General features: G+C 36.6%; 1 protein-coding gene across 1 annotated transcript in view; it reads right to left on the minus strand.

Moving 5' to 3' along the window:
* FANCI (Fanconi anemia complementation group I) overlaps positions 1–18,879 on the minus strand; it is a 37,163-nt gene extending 18,284 nt beyond the window's left edge. The window contains exons 1-8 of the mRNA XM_071591667.1: positions 18,806–18,879; positions 18,414–18,715; positions 15,547–15,778; positions 10,023–10,152; positions 6,959–7,088; positions 4,706–5,049; positions 3,671–3,862; positions 3,418–3,584 (exon numbers count right to left, since the gene is read on the minus strand). Coding sequence (XP_071447768.1) covers positions 3,418–3,584; positions 3,671–3,862; positions 4,706–5,049; positions 6,959–7,088; positions 10,023–10,152; positions 15,547–15,778; positions 18,414–18,715; positions 18,806–18,861 — 1,553 coding nt within the window. The 5' untranslated portion in view covers positions 18,862–18,879. The remainder of the gene's footprint in view (positions 1–3,417; positions 3,585–3,670; positions 3,863–4,705; positions 5,050–6,958; positions 7,089–10,022; positions 10,153–15,546; positions 15,779–18,413; positions 18,716–18,805) is intronic.
* Positions 18,880–27,752: the final 8,873 nt, after the last annotated feature.

Genomic DNA, 27,752 nt, shown 5'->3' on the forward strand with positions numbered 1-27,752 from the left:
GTGAGCAATCGCGGCACCCATCGGGCAGACAATTTTTTCATCACCAACTTATCATGTAAAATATTAATTGCCGTTCCGGTCGACACACCCACGGCCTCTGCTACTTCGTGCACTTTTGTTCGTCGAACAGCGAGCATCATGGCGTGGACTTTGTGAATGATTTCCTCGGTAACCACGTCTGCCGGGCATCCTGGTCGCTCCTCATCAAAAACAGATGTTTGCCCACGTTTAAATTCGTTGAACTAATATCTAACTGTGGTCATAGATGGCGAAATGTCCCCATAAACAGCATCCAACTTTGCTTTTATCTCTTGATCTTTTATCCAAAAAAAAAAGCGAATTACCGAACGATACTGCTCTTTTTCCATCTTAGCGAAAATCACGAAACACATCTCACTCGAATGACTGCCAAATCTAAACTAACCTTTAAATCAGTCTGAAATTTGTTTCACCGATGTTTGATAGATGGGCGCACACAATGATAACATAAACTTCCCTCAGGAACACCCTTTGTCATCAAACACGGGTATTTTTTGAACTGCCCTCGTACATAAATATACTTTACATTTCCAGGCTTCACTTCATGGAATTGTTTGATTTCCATATTATACTAAGAATATCAAATAATGTTCATTCATCATCTTAAGTACAGACACATGATACATGCATGCATCTAGAACATATTGAATAAGAATTTCAAATAGATCTATTCATAATAAAACTTAACCAGTAAGTTGTAGGGATCTTTGGTCTTAGCCATTCTTTAAAGGTTCAAGACAAAGCTACATACACATTGATTACCAGGACATATTGAATTCAAAACATATTAAAAACCAAAAACTTGAAATGAATGGGGCTACTTAAGTTTTTACGCAAAACATTAAGAACAACTTTAAAGTTAGGCAAATGATCTCCAAGATTTTTCAATATCTATAAAATGCTAACTTCATATGAATATCTATCAGTTATCTTAAGATTAATAAAAAATATATTAGCACTAATCAATATGATTGAATTTAAATTTAGAAAGATAACCAAAAAATTATTTTGCAGCAGTTGCCACTGAATTTTCAAGTGTTATCAATTCTCCCACAACCTTAGAATACCAGGAGTAGGTAGATGCCATGCGATGTTCTTCAATTTATTCATGTAATCTAACCATTTGGACTATAACAGCTTGCTTTATCAGTAAACCCCACCAAAATTAATGCTAAATTTGCCATTTTTTATAATCCACAAACACATTTGCATAAGTATCTTGTGAAATCAGTTTTGCACAAACTGTAAGATTTTAAATGATGCTGACATCAAAATATACCTAATCAGGTATGCATGATACTTTCAGCAAACTGCTGTAAGCCAATCATGTAATATAGCTATGCAATAAGCGAAGCATTTGGCAAGTTTTAAGTATTTGCCATAGCGCTGGGATGTACTAAAGCTTCTGAGATTAGAAAATTTTGGTGGTGAACTATGTATTTCCAAAGGTAGCGATATCAGAAGAAAAGCTTATTCCACGACACGTAGTCCATACAATAAATGCGCGAACTGGTGCAATCAGGCAGACATGCCGCAGACTATAGCCCCGCCCACTAGCGGTGCTAGTTGCCTGAGACCCAACGAGCCATCTGTGCTTGGCAGATCGTCAAGATGTGCATATGGTGCCAGTTATGTTAGTTTCTGTTGTCCTTGCATCAAATGTTAGTTGAAAATGGAAATTGACAAAATCACATCAATCAAGCAATGAATCAACATCAAGTTTTTGGTGAAGTGTGGTAAAAGTTATCAAGAAATTACTGAAATGTTGACAGCTGTTAGCAGTGATAATGCTCAGAAGAAAACATCTGTTTTCAAGTGGATTAAGCATTTTAAAGATGGCCGACAAGACCCCATGGATGACGCAAGTCCGGGACGACCTTCAACCACCATTCCTGTGTTGACGACAGCATTACTCCTGTGTGGTCCCTTGTCCTTACCGATTGTCGAAAAACTGTCCAAATGATAGCTGATGAACTGAATTTAGAAAAATCAACATCCTTGATCATCCTCATTCCCCAAATCTCGTCCCCTGCGACTTTTTCCTAATCCTAAAATACAAAAATGTGATGAGGAGACATCACTGGGAAGATTTGGACCCAAAGCAATAAACGACAAGAAAACTAAAAAGCCTAACTGCCAAGGACTTCCAAGGGTGCTTTAAACAGTGGAAAAGAAGACGGAATAAGTGCATAACAACGAATGGAGAGTACTTTGAAGGTGATAGAATCGATGTAGACTAAATTTTGAAAAATAAAGTTCTTCTGGCCTCAGTTTCCGTATTTATTGAACAGACCTCGTACATTTATCATCCCTCACAAAATCAAATACTCATATTACACATAGTGCTGTTGGAGGTGGAATTCTTGTCCAACTTGTGTTTATTTTCACCTAATATTTCTCCAATCTTTGATTCACATGGTGAAACATAATTCTTGTAGATTTGTTAGATAATTCTTCTGTCATAGTAATCCACATTAAGTACATATTCCTAGCATTTTAGACTATTTCTCTGACTTGATATTTGTCACGGCCTTCTCCAATCGCATGCTATGGCTTGCTGACATAAATTATTTTTCCATCAGTATCAATAGATGATATTTGACTGCTCTCCAAAAACCCAAAAATTGGTTTTCCAATAGGTTACAAACAATTTCTAGCTCGTCTCTGTAGCTGATTATTCAAGCATTTTGAGGGTGTATTATGAATGTATGAGACACTAGACTCAAGTGTTGTGTTCTTTAATCTCTTGGTCTTTGTTTTCTTAGACATTGCAATCATTGCACTCATATTTAAGTCTTCTGAGGGTCTTCCTTTTTGATAGTTGTCTTTCATTATTGCAATAAGGCTTTTTCTTGGCATTCCCTCTACGTGGCATGATAATTTTTAAGCTGACTTTTTCCACACGGGACACCTTGTACTTTTAAGGTCTTTATCAGCAATGATGAATCCACTTCTCAGTTATTAGTAAGTTGCAATGGAAGGCAAAATGACACTGTGAAATTTTACTCTTCATTTTTTCATTGAAATTCCAAAAACTTAAAGCTCTAGCATGCATATATAATTAAGGTCCCTTAATTTTTGGAAAACAAAACTTTTCCATGTGTATACAACACACAGATACCCTCATGTTTGCAAAAGCTTTACTGGCTACAATTTGAAGACTACTCTCCAGATTACTTACAATAATTTAATTGAACTTGTACTACAGTGAATAAAACACAATCTAATTTTTATATCGTTGATCAAGATAATTAGGCAATAAGATATGAGCTCTCCTAAGTATAACCAATTTGAAGATTTAAATCAACAACTTGCTGAACTAACACACCCAGAGTATTAACTATAATAGAGAGTAAATTATTATCTAACTATACTCACAATAACAATTTAAGAAATTTCAAAGTGCACTGTGGATCCAAAATAGGCTGGGGTATGAGAGAAGTGGCACTTCTCCCTCCCTCAACGGGTCCTTTCTTCACTTCATCTATATTTTCTTTGTCTTTCTTCTTCTTTCCTTGCTTTTCTGGTTCAGCTAATTTGATCCTCTATTAAACAAGCAAAAAATACATTTAATTTAGGATTCATTTGAAAAATTAACAGAATATAGCAACGTTTGATGTACCAACATTACCGAAACAAATATCTCCAAGCGGCTGTATGCATTCATAAGAGAAAGGAGATTTTCTCCAGGTTCATTCAACTCTTTTCTCCAGCTTCCAATAACATAGCTTATCAGTGCTTCATGGACCCCAAACAGTTGACCTATAATAATTTTTTTCTCCTCTGTCTCTGGTGTGGCACTGGTAAAATCATAGGTATCTTCCTACAAGAGTAAACCATACTCCATTGGATAATTTTGGAAAAACAGCTGTATATTTCTGGAGCCAATCAGGTTATAATAGAAAACAAGATCTTACAATAATGGCAAGAAAAATAGTAAGATTACACTTTGTATTCAATATGAAGGCTCCTTACTTTACTGAAATAATTTCTTTTTACTTGAAGTGGAGAAGTGCAATCTTTCTTATTTTCAGAATGAACTTTCACTAAATCACGCCTGAAGCAGCAAATTTGATAAACTTCTTATATTAATCCAATCCAGTAACCATTGAAGATTCCACGGCACCAAATTTAACCTTGTAAATGTGAATGAAAGTATCAACCCTGTTTTTCAATTCTAAGCTAGAGAGCTTTGGGCTGCTAAAACAGAGAGCTATTATTGAATGATCAAACAAGAAAGTTTAAAAACAATTAAAAGAAAAAAACAAATTTGGTCAGTTTCAATACTCTTACCTTCTCAATTGTCTAAAATATTGTTTTTTTAATTGGAGAAAGTGTGGGGTTGAAATCGACTGAATTTACTTTTAGGCAATAGCTAATGCATATACGCATTAAATTATGTTCAATGGAATTTTAGCAGAGAGATTGAAATGAGTTGTTCTTGTTGCAGTAACATCATATGGCTATCTTTCAAAAACATGATTTACCGACTATTTTACAGTATCGATAAAAATGTGGGTGATATTGCAATGAATCAGAGTTCTTAATTCATTCACAGTACACACTTCAACTTAAATCATAGGTCACATTCATCACCCAACCTCAAAAGTTAGCTCTATCACTAAAATGTTTGCAGATAGAAACACAGAAGGATAATGAGTCTTACCAGACCATAATCAGATGGTGTGCATTTTCCAACCTGAACGACTAAAGCTTTCAAAATATTTTTGATTTTGAATAAAATTCTATCATTATCAGATGGCCATATGTTTTCTGAGTCACAGTTGGCAATTACTAGCAGCTGGATACACCAAATGAGAGAAGCTATTGGCTCTTTGAGACAGGCATCTTTTCCAGAAATGCGCACAATTTTAGACCAATCCAGAGGGGAAGTGAAAGCATTGCCATCATCTTTCTCCAAGTCGTCCAGAAACTGAACAAGATGGTGATAGAGGAACTCTAAAAAGTGAAGTCCTAGATCAGGATTGTGCTGTACAGCTGAGGGGAAACCTGAAAAATACAAGAGGGATATAATGAAAGAAGCATAAGAGCACTTGAACTCCATTAAAGCATTTTAATGAGCAAATGCGGACAGAGCATTTAATTTCCCGTCATCTCAAAAGACAACCACTACTGACTGACAGCATTTTTTTCCATGCAATATCCTTCTATCACAGAAGGGTTAAAACTAGTGCGCACTTCCATTTAAGTCGGAATCCCTACAATTTTCCCACTTCTCATTGGGAATGTTGGTAGTTTTGAATCTGGTTCTTTCATAGGTTTTCTCCAGCAACACATTCAGCATGAACAGAGGTAAGCAATTTGTTTCAAGGTACAGGGCACAAAATATGGAATAAATCAAAATTAATTAAAATGCATAGGAACATATTTTACTGAAACTTAACAATCCCACATTCCATGGTCCACATCAACAATAAAGAAAAAACTATTTCAGCAACCTCAATAATAAATTGAGTAGCTTCAGGCGTGATGTGGTGGAAGTTGAACATAATGAATAACTGATTGAAGCACTTTTCCACTTGATAAACTTTATCACTTTATCAAGTGGAAAAGTGCTTCAATCAGTTATTCATTAACCTCAAGAATATTGTAAAGTGAACTAGACAATTAATGCAAGGGACTTAATAACTAAACATTGAATTGTGATCAAAAGAATCCTTGCCCATGGGCAGGAATTACCAAACATTTGCCGTGCAGTAATCAATGATGCCTTAATGGGATAACAGAAAAACTACCAATTAAAAGTATTACTCTCAATGGCCAAATAAGATTGAAAAAGAACTGGACAGGGAAAATGTTCTCCATTTCCATCTGGATAGCAAACAGAGATGGAATGCTAACAAGAAAATCATCTGGGAAGAAATTACGTAAAATAATGGGAAATCTGAAAAAGGGAAGAATCACAAAGATATCTTAGCAGATAACAGTAAAGTATAAGTACTCAGCTTTGAACCAGACTGAAATATTTCAGAAATTATTAGAGGAAAAGAAATATTTCAATGAGTGTTTTATCGGGTAGTTGTCAGAATGCACCCAAATCTACCTCTGAATTAAAGATCATCTATGATAATAATCATAGCATTGATTTCAATAGGTACTCTTCCAATAAGTGATCAACAGTATACTTCTCAATGGAATAAGTGGTCCACCTCCTGCAACTCCTTAGCAGAGAAATTAAGTGATTTTGAACTTAGTACATTTTTTCCCAGTGAAAATATAAGATATGGAAATCCATGACTGGATGATCTCATTCAATATAAGTGATTGGTGATAATTGAGCCAAGAAGTGTCTTTAAAATGAAAGGAAAGATCAAATGTTTGCCATTGCATCAGAACCAATACAAATTGACAAAGCTAGATTTGCTGAGGAATGGAAGTACATTCAGAGTAGACTTCTCAATGAAAAACCATAGAAATCACGGAGAAGGAATAGATGGCTGCAGATGTTTTATTAAAAGAAGGGTTTTGACTCAAAGTATTTTACTGGTAAACATGAACTTTCCATTAAATTTGCAACCAAATATTATTCAGCACCTGAAGACTTTTTTATTAACCTAGATACAACTCGTAATATAATCACTGCAGAGTAGTAGTAAATGAAGTAATGGTGATAGATCTCATACAGGAAGAGTACATTTCAATGAAAACAACACTCAAAGAGGACATACACAAAAGAGAATTAATACAAATGAACATTTTGATTATTATTAATGCATTTTTTCATTGATGAGATATATTAGATATTTATGTGCTTTTTTCTTCAAAGATCTCAATTTCATCACTTTCAAGTGACCTGTAGGGGTGCCAAATACTTCCAAGACATGTAAAAATTATGAATACACATTATGGTTGAAAAACAATGAATTCACAATAAAACTAATCAAATTTACTTCCTTGCCTTCATATAAGCATTTCCTCACTTCAGGTTGCAACACTAGACATCGTCTCACCACATTCAAAAGCTCCAAATATGTTGACTCATTTGTATTCCCCCTTTTAGCAACTTGAGAATGAATTAAAACACACGTCTGGAAAAAATACATATTTACTCCTGATTAGACATGAGCATCAAATCAATTTAAAACATGCTAGTTTTCTTATATTTGAATTTATATCTAAGTATAAACTTTTACATAATAAGAGGGTTAATTAGATGATTAGGAGGAAATATGTCAAAGTGAAAAAGAAGATTCATGTAAAATATATTTTTTTATCATTGTATTATTAAAAGATATCAGGAAACAATGACTTTCAACTCCTCAGGGTTTACTTTGACAATGGGATGGAGGATAAGGCCTATGCAAAAGAGCAGCCATAGGGAATCAATTTGATCCTTAAGTGAACTATTAATGTAACCAAACAAAACAATTGCACACATAAAATTACCGAATGAGTTACCACTGTTTATTTGTGCTTTTGACATGCCTTGATGTTATTAATGCTACATGATGGTAATAGGTAACCATAAGGCAGAGTTGCAATGCGGAGGAGCTTTTTATGACCAAGTGTTTACTTTGGCTTTAGACTTGTTGGCATATGGATCACTTTACGGCACCAAAACATGACACAGCTAATTGCCGAGTTGTAGGAATTTGCCTCTCTTGGATTCATTAGTGAATATAACATGACCTCAAATATTTGAGCCATTGTTACAAGTTCATCAAAAGGTGATGGTTCACCACTATGTAGAACCATGCAGTGGTGTTGCCAAATATCAATGCTAGACGGATAAATTTACTTACAATAAATAATCGTGATTTTTCTGTTTCTAGTTCAAGGCAGATAGTGATGATTGTCAAAGAAAAGATTAGAATACAACATCATCATTTTGAAATTCAAGGAAATGAAAACAAATGACTTCAATATACACAAACTTGTAAAAATCTTACAGTGCTAGCCAGTAAATTCTTTATGGCAATTTATCAGCTCATTAAAATAGAATTGGCTTTGAAAACTGGCGGATAAAATGACCTGGCAAGTTTGTAACTTCATGTTTTCCCCATGCTTGGAAAACACTTCTTATTTAAAGAAAAGCAGGGAATGAATACCTATCAGCACGAATTAGAAAACCTTGAATTTACATACTTTGGTCAAAGTGCACCAAATCAGTTATCTACATATGTACTGCTTTCAAAGGATATATTGAAACATTCAGTTTTTTCAGTTTTCTTTGTCTCCATCTACTCTTGCGACCACTGAAGTGAGCCATAGTGGGATTATTGCTCTTTTTACCTGCATTGAGATTTCAATTCATAATCACTATAAGAATTGAACCCTCATTTGACACAGCATTATGGTATTGTTTTCATTTATGCTTTTAGCTTTACCCAAGATAGTAAAAGACAGTAATTAACCCAAAGGTCGGTTTAGTAGGTGATGGTAAAGTTAACCCAGTACTAAGCCCGACGGCGTGTGAAATTCACACATCAGTAGTAGGGGCCTAGTAGTTCTTTTCTCTGTGCCGTTTATGGTTTCCCTGGAAGATCTAGCACCCGAAACATTACATAGCTTGGGTGGAGCTGCAGGTGGCAAGAGACTTGCCTGGCATGCATCTTATTCCGCCAAAATCAATATTATTGTTTTCTCATTTGATAACAATAAACTTTTCCTTACATTTTATTCTCTGAATCATGGCTACAATGTATTACATGGCATTATCAGGGATTTAAAGTATAAAATCCTCCATACACAACATGCAGTGTAAACATATCATCACTGAAAAAAGTAAACAAAAATCATTAACTGTGTCAAAATTTAAATGAATAATAAGTAATAAAGAGCGATTTCCTTTTTCTTTTCCCTATCAAGCTAGTTGGTTACTATGCTATCCAGTTCTCTAATCACAACTTTGATGTTAGCATGCACTGAATTGTAAATTGCCTTGGATTCCACCTAGAATTTTTTGATGAATTAATACAGATTTTTATAACATACAATGAGTTCCCTCCAATGCGAATTTAGCCTTTTGGGTACTCTTAAAAAAAAAAAAAAAAAAAAAAAAAAAAAAAAAAAAAAAAAAAACTATATGCAGAATTAATTTTGCTTTCTGTAATATTCAAAACATCTTCTCCTTTCTGAAATGGGGATATTTGCTTCATCATACTTTGACACGCCTGATGGACCACTACTCACAATGCTGAAAACACTTATTCTCAAAACAAAAATTTTATCTCAAAGCGGAGAACCTCTAGTAAACATAAGCAACACAAGATTTTCATTAGGTTACTGGGGAACTACTCTTTAAAATGAATTTCTACAAAAAAAGGCAGGCAATAGCTGGATAAATACCCCATTTCCACAATGAGATTCATTTATTCTGCTATTTTTACATACACCTATTCAGAACAATATGAAATTCTTAAAATTGCAGAAACATTGATACATAATGCAACAAACAATTTATGCATACTAACTACATGTTCACAATGTCTCAGGAGTTCAGGTCTGAAAATGGTGGGCTAATATTTTAGTATGAAGTGAATCATTATAAAAAAGACAATTTTAGGATACAACCAGAATTTATTTTTGAAGTATTTGATATGAACAAATAAAACAGGGGACGACAGCACCCAGGTCCCATGTTTCTCAGTGAGTAAGCAGTAGTCATTTTCTCCCTTCAAATGGATAATCTTCCATTAGTATTACATTTCCTTTATTTTTCTTTAATTTCTCCTTCCCACATCAATTTTTTCTTTACTTCTTCTCTAGGCAACACTCTCCCCCCAGGGTAAAAGAAACCATAAAATGTTGCTCCTATTAAAAATGAACCCGATTTCTAAGAAAAATCATGAGAAAAATGGCAATCTGCCTTTAAATTCATTGACTGCACTTTCCAAATATCATACAAATTGAATAACTACATGAACTGCTACTACAGGAAAAAACATTTCATTTTGTTAAATATAAATCTTACGATACAAGACAACAATTGCTAGGAGAAGAGAGAGTTGACATCAACATACCTGTTCTGAGGACGATGGCCCACTAAAAGTGTTCTGGCTGCTCTGACTGAGAGCTCCCAATTCTTCAACTTTCAAGTACTTGAGCATATGGAGAAAGCCATTTACAGCTACCCTTCTTGAAGTGATGGATCTGATTATTTATAAAATGTACACAAAGTTTTCAAATTATGTTCACGCGAATCATGTTGAAGAACCAATACCAATGAAGTCATGGGTAAAATGCAGTTAAAGAGACACTCAAGACAAGAAATATCAATGACTCTTAATGACCATATTTACGCATGAAAAACAAATGACTCTGATTGAGACAAAAGATGCATGCAAGGGAAAGGCAGCATGGAGAAGTTAATAAAAAGGAGTAGGTCCCTGATATAACTTTTCAGTAAATGGAATGCCATAAAATGACTAAATGTTTCAGCTAAACAAATTAATTGATGTGCACATTAAAATCAAGAGCACTGATCCCATGATCACTTAGGACATTAGTGGGCGAGTTGCATAGTTTCTGTTGTGATATAGTGGCAAGGAACAAAATGACCAAATAATAGCACTTTCCCACAAGATAAAAATGTTTAGCCAACCTTGTTTTGATGTACTTCATTATGTTCAGGCAAAGAATTAGTCCAAGGTAGCCTTACATAAGTTCAAACTAGGAAGAAAGGAAGTAAAAGAGGGGGGGGGGGTGAAAGTCTCTGGTGTCTGGTTGTCCTTTTCACCAAAAAGGTACCAGAGACTTTTCTGTTTTTGAGTCTTTTATTTTTCTAGAAATTTCACGTTTCTCAATCTTATACCAGCCCATCCAATCTTATACCAGTTCATCCAGCCATTTCCTCTTCCCTCCCTTTCTTTCCCACTTCCTTTGCTTCAGGTTAAAACTTATAAGACAGTGCTTGTATTCCTCCTGTACCTGATGATGATTTCGTACATCAAAACCTGGTCTGTAATACACCTTTTTCTCGTGGAAAAGTGCTAGTAATGGCTATGCATTAGTCACATAAACAAAAATGCAAGGAAAATTTATCGAAAAAATTACATTTAATATCCTCATCCAATAACTTACATAGAGAAATGAAGGAAGTAACTTTTCACCCACACTTTATTTACCCTTGCATCCCCTCACACGGCTCGAATGCATCGGTCCATTAAGAGACCGCTCCCACTCTGAAGGTATACAAACAAAGTTGTCTTCAGTAGGAACTACTTGATGTTGACGTGCAACATCAAATCCTAGGTCTTGTTTTAAATTAAGTGTGAGCAGAATTACAAAGTTACTTCCTTCATTTCAACAGGTGTAAATTTAATAAAGTTACACCTGAGACAACACACTTATATAGGGTTTCCTGGTTGAAATGAATATTTAATAGTTGCATATTTCCTTTGTCACAAATTTTTCATGTTTTTTAAAGGAGAAGATAATATTGATCTTTATTGTTATTAGAATTTTTGGTTGCATTGCAATAAAAAAAATGTTTACAGGTTTCCATCTTCCTTTATTAACTTTGGATCAGAATATTTTACTAAATTTTTAAAAAGAATACTTGCTTTTGCAGTAATAGAAGAACATACATAGTGTGTACATTGAATATGAGAACTGGTGCAATCTGGCGGCCATGACGCGGACTATAGCCCCACCCACTGGCGGCTCTTGTTGCCTGAGCCCCAATGAGCCGTCTGTGCTTGGCAGATTGTCGAGCTGTGCGTATGGTGCCAGTTATGTTAGTTTCTGTTGTCCTTGTTTTTACTGTTTGTCGAAAATGGAAATTGATGAAATCACGGAGCAACGAATCAACATAAAAGTTTTTTGGTGAAGTACAGTAAGAGTTATCTAGAAATTACTGAAATGTTGACAGCTGTTTATGATTATATTACTCTGACAAAAACATCCGTTTTCAAGTGGATTAAGTGTATTAAAGATGACCGACAAGATGCCACAGATGATGCAAGGCCGGGACGACCTTAAACCACCTGTGCTGATTGCAAAATTGATTGTGTGCGGTCCCTTTTTGAGAGATTGTGTGCATTGTGTGCAACCAAATTTGACTCAAGGCAATGGAAGGATCCTTCACCATGACAATTCACTTTGAGCATTGATTGTTCGCCAGTTTCTGGCAAATCACTACCCTTGATCATCCTCCTTATTCACCAGATCTCACCCCCTACGACTTTTTCCTATTCTAAAAATGCAACAATGTGAAAAGGGTACATCGGTGGGAAGATGTAGGCGCAATGAAGCAAGAAACGACGAGAAAACTAAAAAAAACCTTTCCTGCCAAGGACTTCCAAGGGTGCTTTAAACAGTGGAAAAGAAGATGGAATAAGTGCATAGCAATGAATGGAGGGTACTTTGAAGGGGACAAAATCAATCTAGACTAAATTCTGCAAAATAAAGTTTTTATGGCCTCAGTTTGCGTATTTATAGGACAGACCTCGTAGATCTTAATTCTATGAGATAAATGTCAGAAGAAACATGTGGAATCACCTATATTTTTTCCGAGAGTTATTCAAAGAGGATTGTGCTGTGTTAATTGGAGAAGATTTTTGAGACTATAAATGGCAATATATTTGCAACTTTTTCCAAAATATAGTTCCTTGTCATGAAATTTTCAAGCTAGTATTTGCATCGCAGATGAAGGAGAAAACGTTAGTAACTCTCCTTAATATACCTAACTTAAATGTTTCAGTGGTGAAATTAACTGGAAATGTGAGCCATTTCCGGTATTACATGTGTTAATGTTTCAGCTACATGAATATTAAGTCACTTGAGTATATGAATGCAGCAATACCAGTAACCCTGATGTAGCTGGTCAAGACTTAATGAAATGTTATAAAATTTTTCTAATTATATCCTCATGACATGTTCAAGTAGTGCAGCATTTGAAAATCAGATCTCTCTCTTGTGTTATAATGATAATATTTAAAAATGTCACCAAGTTCACTTTAAATAAACCTGATGGTGAAGTCTTACTAGGTTTAATAATTGATAAATGGAATCTCAACTTGAAATAATGTAGATGTCTTTATTACAAATGTCAATCACAACACTTTTGATTTAAGCCAGTGGTAAGTAATACGGCTTTAATACTTCCTTGACAGAACTTCCTAAAAAATTCCCAAATAAATCATAAATGTACACAATGTAGGGTGTTTAACCACATCTTGCAAGTGGTGCGGCAGCAAAACTTATATCCATTGGGCTAATGGGGATATCGTCCCTCTGCTCAAACATTGTATCTCACGGTAAACTCGGAGTCTACAGCACTCAACCTTAAGTAGTAAGTTATGATATTGTCATTCAATACAGAATAGATTCCTTTCTATTAGGGTGCCCATGTTTTTACACACAAACTAAGCATTGCATAAAATGTTAAAATTAGAATAACCTAATGAGATCTAAAGAGAAAAGATTGTCATACAGTATCGTATTTAAACTTGAAATCTTTTTACATTTCAGAATAGAGCAGCCATCATGGTGTGGTAGTGGGGCAAAGCATTTTGCCCCACTGACTGAGGGCTTGCAATGTACCATGTATTAATGAATATATGAAAGTGTTCCTAGAAGCTCGAGAATTATGTTATGAACCGGATAAAAGAGGAAGAATGGGATTACTATTTGAACAAAAATGATTTTGATTGAAGCAAGCAAATTAGCCAATTGTTCTTGGACAAATTCAAGGAGTGAAGGATTCATTTTAGAAAAATTGTCTCTCCATGCACACCATAAATACAATAGCACAAAAACTGCCACTTGAATACGAAAGAAAGGTGAATAGTGAAAGAAAGAAAAAATTCCAAAGTGAAAATAACTGTGTACATGATTTTAGAAACAATGATGATGGATTTATGGGATTCCATGATGAATAAATGCTTATTTTGTTGCTAATTTTTAATGTACGAATTCTATTTTTTCTATATAGTGTTAACATTCAAATTGTTTTCGGTCTGATTTGAGAATTTTTTATATATTATAACCTAAAAAATCATAGAGCATCTTAAAGGCTGGGAAATGTGATACATATTTTCAAAATCACAGAAACTTAAGTCAATATTATTTAATGCTGTATCAATTTACCTGTAACTGTAGTTTTCTCATTGTTTATTAAAAAAAGAAAAGTTACATCACTAATACGTATATATAATTAAAATCGAAACATAAAAAACCCATGATTATCAGACCTTAGTTCCATTTATGTGAGGAAAAGTTATACTACCTTGTCTAACATGCGACTAACAGTACCACTACAACTGAAAAAGTTGAATAGCGGATGTCGAAAGCCTTTAAAACAGAAACAACTTAGCTTTGTTAGAGTCATCAGCAGTTTAGTTACACCCTTACTCTATGCACCCCCTCCCCCCCCAACTTCTTAGAAATATATGCATCTGTTCTCACCCTCTGTGGAGATGGTGCTAACAACATTTTCTAATGATACAACAAACCAATTCCAGGAACTTCTGTCCTTTAAATGAAAAGGACTCACAAGTTAAGCAATCATGCTGCCGTTTGCTGTTGGTTTTTTCATATTTACCCTGACCCCTAGATATATTTCTCCAAATGCTAAACACTCAGTTGATTTCAAACTTCTGTGAGATATGTGAATGCTAAATGAAACAGCAAGCATTTCCTTTTTGGGATATCTTTTAGTTTTAAATTACTAAATTACTAGAGTTAAGAAATTTAAGGAAACCTAAAAAGGATAACAAAATACACAAGTTAATATAACTTTTCCAAAAATTAAATGCCTTTTTTAAAGCATTTTTCATCTTTGATTTATTCGAAATTGATAACTGTAGAGGTTGGAATAACAATTTCAACCTTCCCATAATTATAAAAAATTGTGAAAAATTAACAATTGGGTTGGAGAAAATTAAGTTTGAACTAACCTGGAAGAATTTATGTGTGACAAAACTTGAGGATTCGGACATTAATCACTTACCATCTGATTTAAATAGATAAGCCCAAACAAAATGGTTCAACTCCTGGTTCTGTGTAAGTGGCAACGGATGACAGATTATCTTTAGAGTTGGGAATTAATATTAAGTCTATTATTGAATGGTAAGAGCAATTCATGGAGAGAAATGAAATATTCTTTAAGTGTTCTTGGCAAGTCAAGGAATGTCTCCCATACTAAGACATTTAAGTGGACAACTTCCACCTTAATTGATGAAAGGCTCGCTAAGAGCATTCTTAAAAGAGCAGTGTTTCATGGAAAATATCATGAGAGTTTGTAAAGCTTAAAAAAGCAGACATTACTAAAGTCCAAGTGGCCTTCATAACAATTATGTAGATAAATAAAATTTTATTGTGAATGAATTAGATGAGCTCAAGGTTAAATGAATTAGTGTGTTAGGCACATTACAAATGTGTATTCTCAAGGTTCAAGATAATACACATTTCAAAGTAAGTAATGGAAAATGGCAGAAAAATGAAAGCATGGAACACATTTAGCACAACATATTTAGGTTATTCCCCTACATGTCATGTAAACTGATTTCTACTATGCATGCATTATTTGCTGCATATAATTACCTTGAAAACATGGACTTCCTCATTATTAGCACAAGTGAATCTCTTATATAGCTGGATATTTTGACAAGTGGTATCAAAGCAATCACTGCATCCTGGCACACGCTGGGGCCTCCTCCGTCATTGATGCTTAAATCGCCACCAATTAGCATCAACGAACTAATTTTTTCAATTAATATGGACTGATTGTCCAGCATCATCAATGGCATACTGGCTGACATCTTCATAAGACATCCTTTAAGTAACAATTGAAACCACATATATTAAGGTTCTGTTAAATATATCATTTAAAATCCACAATATGAACATAACTCAATCAAAATTTACCATTCAATAGTTTAAAACAGTTACATGTATGTATTATGAGATTTAAAAAACTGAATAATAATAAAGACATAAATATGGCAGGAAATCAATAAAATTTCAATCTTCAAATTTATTTTCACAGTTATTTCAAGATAAAATCAAAGATCAAATTTTCTTCAATAATCAAGCCTAATTTCATAAATACTTGGATTAACTTGCTCTCACATTTTCATATATGGTCGAATACATAGCTTTTAATCATTGAAATCAAGCATTCTCAAAGCAAGTAAAGATCGCACAGGAAGGAAAAAATTTTACCAGTCGGTCTCTTCCGGAGAAACAACTTTTTTTATGAAATGAAAATTTGAGCAAGGTCAACAAGTGAAAGAATTTAATGAAATATGGCACTCTGCTGAAATTCCCAATCAAATATGTATACATGGTTTTTTTTTAACCGAGCAATATTCAATTCATTTATCCATACACATAGACTATTGGATTTCAAAAAGGCATTTGATAGAGTAAACTGGGAAAAACTAATGAGTACATTGCAGGAAATAGGAATAGATTGGAGGGACAGGAGACCAATCTGCAACCTGTACATGTCTCAGACTGCTCAGGTGCGAGTGGGGAACGGAGAGTCTGGATGGGCAATGTTACGAAGAGGTGTAAGGCAGGGTTGTCCATTGTCACCAGTGCTGTTCAACATGCAAAAAACAATTGTGTAACTAATAGTGCATCTAACAATAGGAGATTTATTAGCCAGACCAAAAATCATGAGTTGTCAATCACATTGCAGTTCCATTGGTCTCGATCCTGGACCTGCTACTCCACCCTGTATCATGCACATTCGAATGGCCTTTTTTTCTTGTCTTGACTTGCCTTGAGTCTTGACACCATCATCTTGCCTTTCCTTCACTCATTACAGTAGGTCCATAAGCTAAACTTCAGGAGGAAATTTCTTAGATGACACATGACATATATAGGTAAAGGCTATAGCAAAGGATGGGAGAGATAGTTAGTGGTTCAGCAAAAGTGGGGAAAGGGGAGAGGGTTTTTGGGAGGAAGGGGATGTGGATGGGAAGGTAAGGTGGATGGGGGAGTGTGGATTGAGCATGGTGCAATCAGTAGGGTTGTGCCAGTAGTGGAAGGACCTGAGGGGAGGGGGGGGGAAGGGAGATGAGGAAGTAGGGGATCATTATGAAGTGGTAGAGGAATGTTCCAGTTAAGGATTGCTAATGAATTGATTTTTTTAGCATGGAGATATTGAGGAGGGGGGCAGGAAGACAAAAAGGTTTTGGTTGACCATCATCTCCTTTTTATTCTTTTTTACAATTTTCGATTGCTCAAGTATGTCCATTCTCCATCCTTTCCTTTCCAGATGAAAAAATTTCCAAGATAGTCATTGGTGCGGCCCACTTCTTTCATGTTTGGTTAAGTACGACTAGTGGTCTAGTACATTAAAAACATTAAGCCAAGGTATTTAAGAGATATATGTAGAGAAAGAGAATATGATGTACATGAGGGTAGCCAGGACCCTAGCTTACTCAATAGCAACATATAAAGGGCAATGAGGGAATCATAAGCCAATAAAGTGATGGGGGCAGACAACATCCCATGGAAGTATTGAAATATTAAGGAAATTGTGGGAGGAAGAGATTTTATGAACTAATTTGTAGCATTTATAAAGGAGAAAATTGGCCAGATAAGTTTGTCTGATCAGTTTTAGTTCCTATCAAAAAGGGAAAGGCAGCCATATGTGAGCACTACAGAACAATAAATTTGAGGTTCAGGAAGGGAGGAGGCACGTGTACTGCCATAGCAGTAATGAGGTCACTAATAGAGAGGAACAAAGAACACAATCAGCATGTGTCGGTTTCCTAGATTTCACGAAACTATTTGTTAGACTCAAGAGTATATTGCAGAAAATAGGAGTAGATTGGTAGGATAGAATACTTATCTGCAACTTGCTAATGTCACAGACTGTTCAGGTGCAAGTGTCAAATGGAGAGTCTGAATCAGCAAAGTTTAGGATGAGGGGTAACATAGGGGTTCTCATTATCACCTGTGCAAATTTTTTAACCTGCCAACAGTGATTCTTTTGAGTTAGTGCATTACTACTGGCTTCAAAAAACTTCATCGACTACAGTGAATTATTCAAATTCAGAATTTGTATAATAATTATCTTAATGTTATCTTGCCATGCATTGCATTAACTTTTTAGAGAGATATATACTAAAATGTAGCAATAAATCACTTTAACCTACACCAATATATCATTTCATTGTACATTAAATGGTTAATTCATTTTTAAAGTCTAAAATGGAAAACAGGGTGAAAAACCCTATTTAACCACAAGTACACATACAGGGTTACGTGCATATGAGCATTACCTGCAGTATTATCAAAAATTCCTCCCTGAAGCCCTCAAGCTTTTTATTTCAGAGAGTATTAGGTTACATGGTACCACTGCAAAAGAGATACTGACTTCACAATTTTATAGAACCTGTCTGTGTATAACAATAAGTTTTAAACTAAACTATAAAAGTTTGACTTGTACTCACCAATGAAATGAGCCATTACAATTGGGGTTTCACCAGCTATAATGTTCGAAAGTATAGCTTTCAGTATAGGGGTGGCCATTGAGTTTTCCCTTTTTGCCAAAAGCAGCAATAAAGTAGACCCAAGACGCCATGCACGCTGCACCAGCCGCTCACGAACATTTGAGCTGTGTTTTATCCAACTTTCTGGGTTAATTAATTCTGAGTTTTGGCTTGGAGGTGAATATCCAATTGGAGGTGAAACATTGAGGAGCATTATACCAAGACTCATCAACCCAGAAGTCACTCTGTCTCTTCCTGACGCACTGAAAGACCAGAAAAGACAGTGTGTTGTTTAACAAATACTCAATTTCCAGCATGGGAAATAGAAATATTTTTCATTTGTTAATCAATACCCTTTTTCAATGACTGATTTCAAAACCAGGTCTAGCTGAAAATTCACAGGAACCATTTCTCGATACCATGCAGATTCAATTTTCTTTTCTTCATCTTCAATGCAGTTTTTTATGACAGGCCATAATATATCAAGAACCTGAAATTTTTAATACTTCAAAATTATACTCATTAGAGAGTGGCATGGTAGTCCAAAAGAGAGTGCTAGGCTACTGACTGGAGGACTACAACTCTTTTGTGACTTCTGCAGGCAACTACAGCTTTACCAAGTTGTATGGTTTTTCCGGCACCAAATTTTCCTGGGAAACCACAGAAGAAAGTTGTTGGACCATCTACATCGATGTTTAAAATTCACATGCTGTGTGGCCAGCATCTCTTTCATCAACAAACCCACCAAAATGAAGAGAGAAAAGAGAGTCCTGCGGAAGCATGATGTCATCACAAGATGCAAACTGTATGACTTGATAGGGCACAGTCAAACCAAATCAAAGGACAAAACTCCACCAAATATATATACATATTGAAGGAGTTTACTAGGTGTTACGCTCCTGCTGGCAGTCTTAAACTTCTGAGGCCTACAGTTTGGTAGATTTCAATGTGAAAGAACAAAGATCAATTCAAAAAAAAAAGGGCTCAGCTGTTATTAAAAATAAATTGAGTGAATGAACGAGGGAGTTGAGTGAGTGGGAGTGAGGGAACGAGGTCGAGTTTGATGAGGCAATTGTAATAGCCAAGGTGAAGCAAGATATCAATATCGATAAAAGAAGCAGTTGAAATAGATAGTATAAACACCAGGAAACTTCAACAGAGAAGACCCACTGAATATGCATAGAAAATAATTCTTAATTCAATTAGTCACACAGGGAATTACCACAGAAGTGGGGAAATTAATGGGTGAACTCTTAACTCAAATGTTTCAAAAGTGAAGGTAGAGACAGAGAGTGCAATAGCAAAATAATATATCACCCCCAAATGAACTCAGACATGGACGAGCAAGAGCTCTCAAAGCAGCATAGCAATATGTCATTTGTTGAGAATAAGAAATGGCCACCAGAATAGAATTAATGTCAATATAATATAGTCTACTGTTTAGATAAGGTTCAGATTGATAGAAACCAAGCAATGATATAGTTCCTTGCTCCTCTCACCCCTCTCCTTCATCACAAAATCTAGTACATCTTTGTTTGTTTTCCTTTTCGCCCACTTGACTATATCCATACATCTTCACACCAAAACTTCAAAATCCTTCAATCCAAGCCTATCATCTTGCTTCAATGACCATATTTCCATGCAACACAAAAACCCTCCATATCAAAACTTTTCACTAATCTTTTCTTAACATCTTCACTCAATGTCCACTGCTCAATAGCTACTCATAATGCCTCAGTAACAGCTTATTGTTCCCTACTAGGGTTAGCCTAGCTAAATCAATCATGTAAATATCATCAGATCATTTTACCTGCTTTTGATAGACTGTAACGGAGGACAGATGCAAAAGAACAGTGAAGAAAAATGGATCAAGAATGAGCTCTGGCTGAGCTGAAATTCCCTTAATGGAACTCAATAAATTCTTCACCATAGGACTTCCTAGATTCGCAGCTTGTCCAACATGATAAAGAACAGTATCCTCAGCAAGTCGTACTTCAGATTTACGCCCTGCAAAAGAAATTTTCACAAATATTCAATGGAGAGAATTTAAGACCAAAATTATAACTCCCAACTCATGTTACCCATAGAATATTGAGACTGGTGAGCTTAGGATTCTTACCGTGAGTTTCAATTTCCATTTCAGTGCATATGCTATCACCATTTTGTCGGGATGAAATTGTCAGATTATCTTCTGAGTATAAATTCTTAGAGAAGTAATCACGAAGATGTAGGAAAATGGAGAGAGTAAAAGTTCCTTTGTGACATAACCTAAACAGTTGATGTGCAAGTGGAGGAACCTCTGAAGCATTCAGATCTTGAAGCCATTTGCCAACTTTCAAAATAACAAGTGTCATTTCCTTCTCCTCTAAAGAGAGATCCCTAAAAGTGTAAAAACAATTATGGTTTGATTAACAAAAATACATAACTTATGGGAGCTCAACAGCTCCTCTGCATATATACTAAAAAGGCTAAATTTATCGAGATTCTTCTATACTACAACCAATATCTGTAGAAAATAAAAGGGCAACAGTTTAAACATTACATTCAAATAGGTAGGGAAAACATATGGAATTTTATTGAGATGTCCATTTACAAGACCACTTTTATTAACTAATTCATTCTATATAATATGAAATCTTACCACTAAACAAAATATTTTGACAAGCTTTCCAACATGTGTATAGTAGGTAAACCAAATGAATTTATTTCTAAAAGATTCCAATCTCCAACATCAATTGAATTTCAAAAGAAGAATATTATTTAAACTCCCAGACACTCAAGATTATCAGTTTTCAAACTTAGTCCAACAGCCTAAAAGGTATACTACTGATTCACCACAAGGTTGCTATACTTACAATTCATGGAGTATTCCAGGATTTCCAAGAAAAAGCCTATCCATCTAGTAGATTTTATGGTAGCTAAATTTCAGAAGGATAAATTTAAGATGGCATTGCACTCATTCCAAAAATAGTAAGCACCATTAACACCTACAGGTATCTAGCACCCAGGAAAGGGGAACCAATACATTATTATATTACTCTTGCAGTTGAAATTGACAACCCTGGGGATTTTACTGTAGAAGCCTCGATTTAGGGAACATTTCGCTAATTTTTATAATATCTCTTTCCATTTTCATGAATTCGATCATCAAGTTTTCCTGTATCCTATGAATTCATAGTGATTGAAAAGTCTGAAATAACACCAGATGTGGCTGATATACTCTCTCCAGAAGTTTCCAAATGGAATTCTGAATTTTGAGCATTGAATATCCAAAATATTTTTACAATAATGGTTCCATAATGTATTTTTTTATAAATATACATTAAAAAACTGAGTTGTTCTAGATATACTAGAGCTCCTCAAAAAGAACTAACTCACAAAAATAAGCAATACTGAAAACTGAGATCACTGGTTTAACAATAACAGCATGCACAGGAGTCCCTGCTTCAGGAAACAATTTTTCAGGCGAACCAGAGTTTGTACTACATAGCTTGTCTATTGTTCCAACATGAACTTCCAATAATCAACGGGATATTGTTTGGAAGGGTAAAATGTTTACCAAATATCCATCACTAGAGCCCAGGGAAATATTTAGTACCACAATGGTGGAAATAATCCTTTGTCCCAAATATAACTTGGGACCTCCTGCAAGCAGCTACAGCCTGCTAGCAGTAACAAAACTATGCAGATTTACAAGCTGCATAGTTTTGTCATTTGTAGGGTCATTCTGACAGAATTATTAGTTACAGATGAAGGACATAAGTCATGATGAGTAAAAATTTAACAAAGTATATGTAAGAGCAGAAAGAAAATATAGCATTAATAATAATTTTTATCTGCAACGTCATTGGAAAATGGAATTTGGTGAACTTATCACACAAGTCAGACTGCCACGAAAAATGTAATATTCCAGAACAACACCGATGTTTAAACTGTTTTATGGCATACTGCATTCTTATGAGAAAGAGTCCGTAAAATGAAGAAATATTATAAATTACATCAAGTCAATGCTTACGTCAACAGAGAGATGACTGATACTATCTTCTCTCCTTTCCAATTCACTCTGCATATTTTACCGACAACCATTTCCTTGAACTCTCCACCAGTCATCTCAGAACCAGAGTACATAAGGGAGTCCTTCTCTGACAGAATACACACAACTTTTGGTAAGAGGTCTTTCCAAAAACTGAAACACAAGTATCAGAACTCAATTAAAGCTTAATTGTATTCACCCATTATGCACAATATTTTATACAGTACCGGCACTTAAATTTATTTTATCCCTTAACATTACGAATAATTAAATTTAAAAAGTTCCCACTGCTTGTATATTAGGTATTCATAAGAGACAAACATGACTCTCTCGACGCACTTCAATGAAGTTCAAAATTGTTGAAATGATATAAATATAAAAACTTAAAATATTGATAGTTTCACTAACCTGGAACCAGAGTTGCTGCTTTTATGCATATACTCTAAGCATAAATCATAAATTTTAATAAGATGGGCAGTCGGATATTTGTCCAATTCAGTTATTAAAAGGGTCACGATATCATACACCCGCTGACTTTGCATGCACCTTCCATGCAATTCCTCTAATATGAATTCAGTGACCTGGACATGAAATGGTTAAGGCATATATGAGAAATAAACTTTTTTTACAAGTTTATGTACCCCATAAAACTACATGAAACGTATTGAAAGTTTGATTGAAACAGCATTTTGTTCCGAGAGTGTTAGCATTTAATAGTCCTAAACCACACAATTAGTACATAGGTGATAATTACCACCTGATTGATACTGAGTGCAGTAATATGTTTCAACGTAGGATTGAATGCAAAGCTTTAGCGATTAAAAATCAACATATGTACTTCGACAACATGAAAAAAAGACTAAAAAATATAATGCCCTTAAATAAATTCTATCAAACTATATTTTACAGCTACATAACAACGATCAATATGACTTACTTGCAGCCGCTTCATAGTTGATGGACCACTATCTGAAAACCCTTTCAACAAAAAACTTAAAATGCCAAGGGCATTTCCCTGTTTCATTGATTCTCTTAGCATGTCGCATATCTAAAAAATAAAATCAAATGTCCCACATTCAGGTCACAATGGTAGAAATAATAGCCATACAATATAATACTCATTCCAACTCTGATTTGCTTCACCAAAATCAATCATACTTACTTCCTTAACTTGTAAACCGTCAACTACTTTCCTGATTCCTTCAAAATTGCCTTCGCGGCCGAGGGCAGTAATTTTGGATTCCAAAGATTTCATGTTCTCTCTATTTGTAGCAGAAAGTAAACACTAATGTATACTGAATATTTGGCGCGTATTGTATATCAGGTGAAGGTTGACTTGCGCTCAACGTTCAATATTGTACTAGGATCGATTTGGTTTGTTAAATTCAATCAAAAGAAGGAAATTTCAATGGTACTTTTATGTAAATTTATATTTTTCTATTTTCCACTGCATACTTAGCAAGTAGGCAATCATCAACTATTTCCGTTGGCCGAATTCATACGAACGGAATAGATATCGCATCTCACGTTTCAATTGTTTGTGCCCAAATCAAGGTGGAGCCGCAGAACTTACGAGTAACTAATAGTTATTTGCAAATTTAGCGGTATTGTTATATAGAGGCTAGGTTTACCTTTAGCAAGACGGCTTTATAAATTTAAGTAATGCAAGACTAAGTATCAATTCGGATGCCTTTTTAAAACGACTATATGCGGTTGGATACTAACTAAATTATAATCTGAAACGACATATTATTAAAAAGAATATATTTCGGTAGGGTACCCGACATAGAAGCTCCTACACTAAAGAGGACAGTGTACATGATACCCTATTCGTAGTAGTTAGTAGTTTTAAGGGGAGGCGACCGACAGCTAAGGTCATTTGCGCCATAGGGGATGGACGGGAGAGGATGAAGGGTGGAGAGAAACCCGGCGTCGGCATTAGCCTGCTCTTTACGAATGGCGCCAAGGGGTCCGCAGTTTAACGTCCCATCCGACGGACGGCGTACTCACTCAAAGTGCCCTCCACAGAGCACCTCAAGTAGGGATCGAGATACCTCCCATTGATGAAAACACTGGGTTATTAATTAACATGATAACCAATTTAAATTAATATGTTCCATTGTAGTCATTATTATTTCTTTACACATACGTGTGTGTGGGTGTGAGTGTGTGTATATATATATATAGTGGGTCGCGGTAGTCCGGAGGGTCCCGCGTTCGATTCCCGGGAGAGGCACTCTGGGCACCTGCAGCTCCACCCAAGCTTAAGTGATTTTTCGGGTACCAGATCTTCCTGGGAAGCCATAACCGGCACAGGAAAAGGATCTGGCCCCCCTACCCTGATGTGTGAATTTCACACGCCGTATAGGGCTTAGTACTGGGTGATCTCTACCATCACCTACTAAACCGACCTTCGGGTTGATTACTGTGGTTATCCCTCCCCGGACTACAACCTTGACGTGGTGGAAGGGATTGTGCGTTCCGATGACCCCTAGAGCTGTACTGGCGGGAGTAATAATAATTGCTCCTGGTAGGGTCACCCATGAAGTAGCCAGACGAAAGGTAGTCCACGCAACGTCTGTTCCTCAGTGAGGCGACTGCAATGGCGTCTGACACCAGTGGGGCGGCCAGTAAGTGATGGTGTCACGTTAAAAACACTATTGAGGAAGGCAACGGGAAACCACCTCAATTATCATTCCCAAGATCTAAATGGTGGACAATACAGAGATTTTGAGTCCTGGCAACTACGGGGCTCGGCCAAATCGGCCGTGTGTCGTGCCCGGCAGCGGGGGAGGCAAGGCTTCCGCGATCGTCATCCCACGAAACCCTTGCAATGGAAAACCAGCAGCAGCAGGACAGAAGACGCAGGAGAAGAAGACCAAATTAGTTAGAATAGGGACGTGGAATGTTAGGACGATGATGACGACAGGGAAATTGCAGAATGTTAAGCGAGAGATGGAAAGGGGAAAAATAGATATTTTAGGTCTATACGAGGTGAGATGGAAGGATAGCGGGGATTACTGGAGAGATAATTATAGAATAATATACAGCGGCGGGGACGAGAGCCAACGAGGGGTTGCCATAGTATTAAATGAAGAGGTAGGAAGAAGCGTAGTCAACATAGAGCAGGTAACGGATAGATTATTACTAGTAGAGATAAAAGCAGAACCGACGAACTTGGTTATACATGCCACGGAGCAACCATAAGGAAGAAGAGGTCGATAGGATATACAATCAGTTAGAGGAAAAAATTGCGTGTGTTCCTGCAGGGAAACATTCGATAGTGATGGGGGATTGGAATGCGACGGTAGGCGAGGGAAGAGATGGTGATGAGGTCGGGGACTACAGCTTAGGCACGAGGAATGACCGCGGGGAGAAAGCAGTTGAGTTTTGCAGGAGACAGGGCTTAGTCATCACCAACACTTGGTTTAGACACCACAAAAGACGCAGGCATACATGGAAAATGCCAGGTCACTCAGAAAGGTATCAACTAGATTATATCCTGGTTAGGCACAGGTTTAGGAACAGTGTGATAAATTCACACAGCTTCCCGGGAGCGGATGCGGACTCTGACCACAATTTAGCGGTTATGAAATGCAGCGTCCGTTTCAAAAAGATAAGGTAGGGGCAGCGAGTCAGAAAATGGAATGTAGAAGCATTAAAAGGTTTGAAAAGGAAGGAATACAAACAGGCGGTAGAGGAAATCATTGAGGATGGTAAAGAGCTAAGTACTATCGAAGAAAAATGGGAAAGGATCAAGAAAGGGTTGTCTAAAGCCGCAAAAGACACTATTGGAACCGTTAACGCTAAAAGGACTAGGAAACCGTGGATCACGGATGAAATGATTACAAGGATGGATGAGCGCAGAAAATGGAAGAATGTAAATAGAGAGTTGGGCAAAATGAAGTACAAAGAATTAAACAATAAATTGAGGCAGGCAACAAATAAAGCAAAAGAAGCATGGTGGAAGACGCAGTGCGAGGATATGGAAAGTCTGCAGAGGAAGGGTGAAATCGGTGCGCTGTACCGCAAAGTTAAATCGTTATCTGGAAGTAAGAAAGGGATATCTATGCTAAAAGTTAGAGGTAAGGCGGGTAAGGTAATAGTTGACACAGGAAAGATCAAAGAGAGATGGAAGGACTAGATAGAAGAAATGTATAGTAAAGAATTTAGACCAACAAAGTTAGACATAGAAAAGGAACATGACGTAGAGGAAGACCCTTATTTTTACTCTTACCGCGGTCGAACAATGTCATTATGATCGCCTATCGTTCGTGGAAAAAAATGTCATCTTAAAACTATCTGTTCTACGCTTAATCTCTGTAATTTTATTTGCATGATATCTCCTACCGTAGTGCGATTTGGCTAATACAACATTTTCAACATCATTCCTTGAAGACGCACAGATTCTTCCGAATGCTACACGTGGCTGGGCGATTAGAGACCTACTCCGTGTCCCATCTCTCAACGAGGGATTGTCTCACGTCCGTAGGTCGAGCGATTGGAGGGTCGTCTCTCGGGGCAAGGGGAAGGTAACGTTGCGGCGAGGATTGGACTCTGCGGAGGCAGATACCATCCCCGTCTCCAACAGGTACCAGGTGCTGTCGAATGACCTGCAGCCCCTACCCCTACTCCGAGGGCACTGCCTAGGGTAAGGCATCAGCGGTCGGGAAGGGAGGGAACCGTTATATTAGGCAGTTCCAATGTCCGGCGTATAATGAATCCGCTGCGCCGCAGAGTCCAACAGGAGGGAGGTGTTGGATTCTGGTCCTCCTGGTGTATAGCAGGCGGCGGGGTGCCCCACGCGATGCTGGCGGTGAAGGCGGCCGTCAGTAATACGGGCTGCTCCAAGCTACGCATTGTGGCTCATGTCGGGACAAACGACGCCGCGGAACGTAGATCCGAAGAGATCCTGCGCTCCTTTAAGGAGATGCACTCGGGGGTGAAACGAGTCGAGGCAGAGTTGAAGGTCCCAATTAAATTAAGTATATGTAGTATTGTGCCGCGTATAGACCGCGGAAGGCTCGTTTGGAGTCGAATTGAGGGTTTAAATCAGAGATTGCTGGGATTTTGCCGGGGAATCGGAGTGGGCTTCGTTGATCTGAGGCCCGTCCTCTCATCGTGTCGGGTACCCCTTAATCGCTCCGGGGTCCATTATACTGCCGAGACATCGCAGTTGGTAGCGCGTAGGTTACACGAACACGTTTCGAGGGTTTAGCATAGCTGGTAGGCAAGAGCGTAGGTCATATATTGGGATAAATAAAGTA

This window comes from Hetaerina americana, unplaced genomic scaffold (assembly GCF_022747635.1).
Source record: "Hetaerina americana unplaced genomic scaffold, ioHetAmer1.1.p SCAF_5, whole genome shotgun sequence".
Taxonomy (NCBI): Eukaryota; Metazoa; Arthropoda; class Insecta; order Odonata; family Calopterygidae; genus Hetaerina; species Hetaerina americana.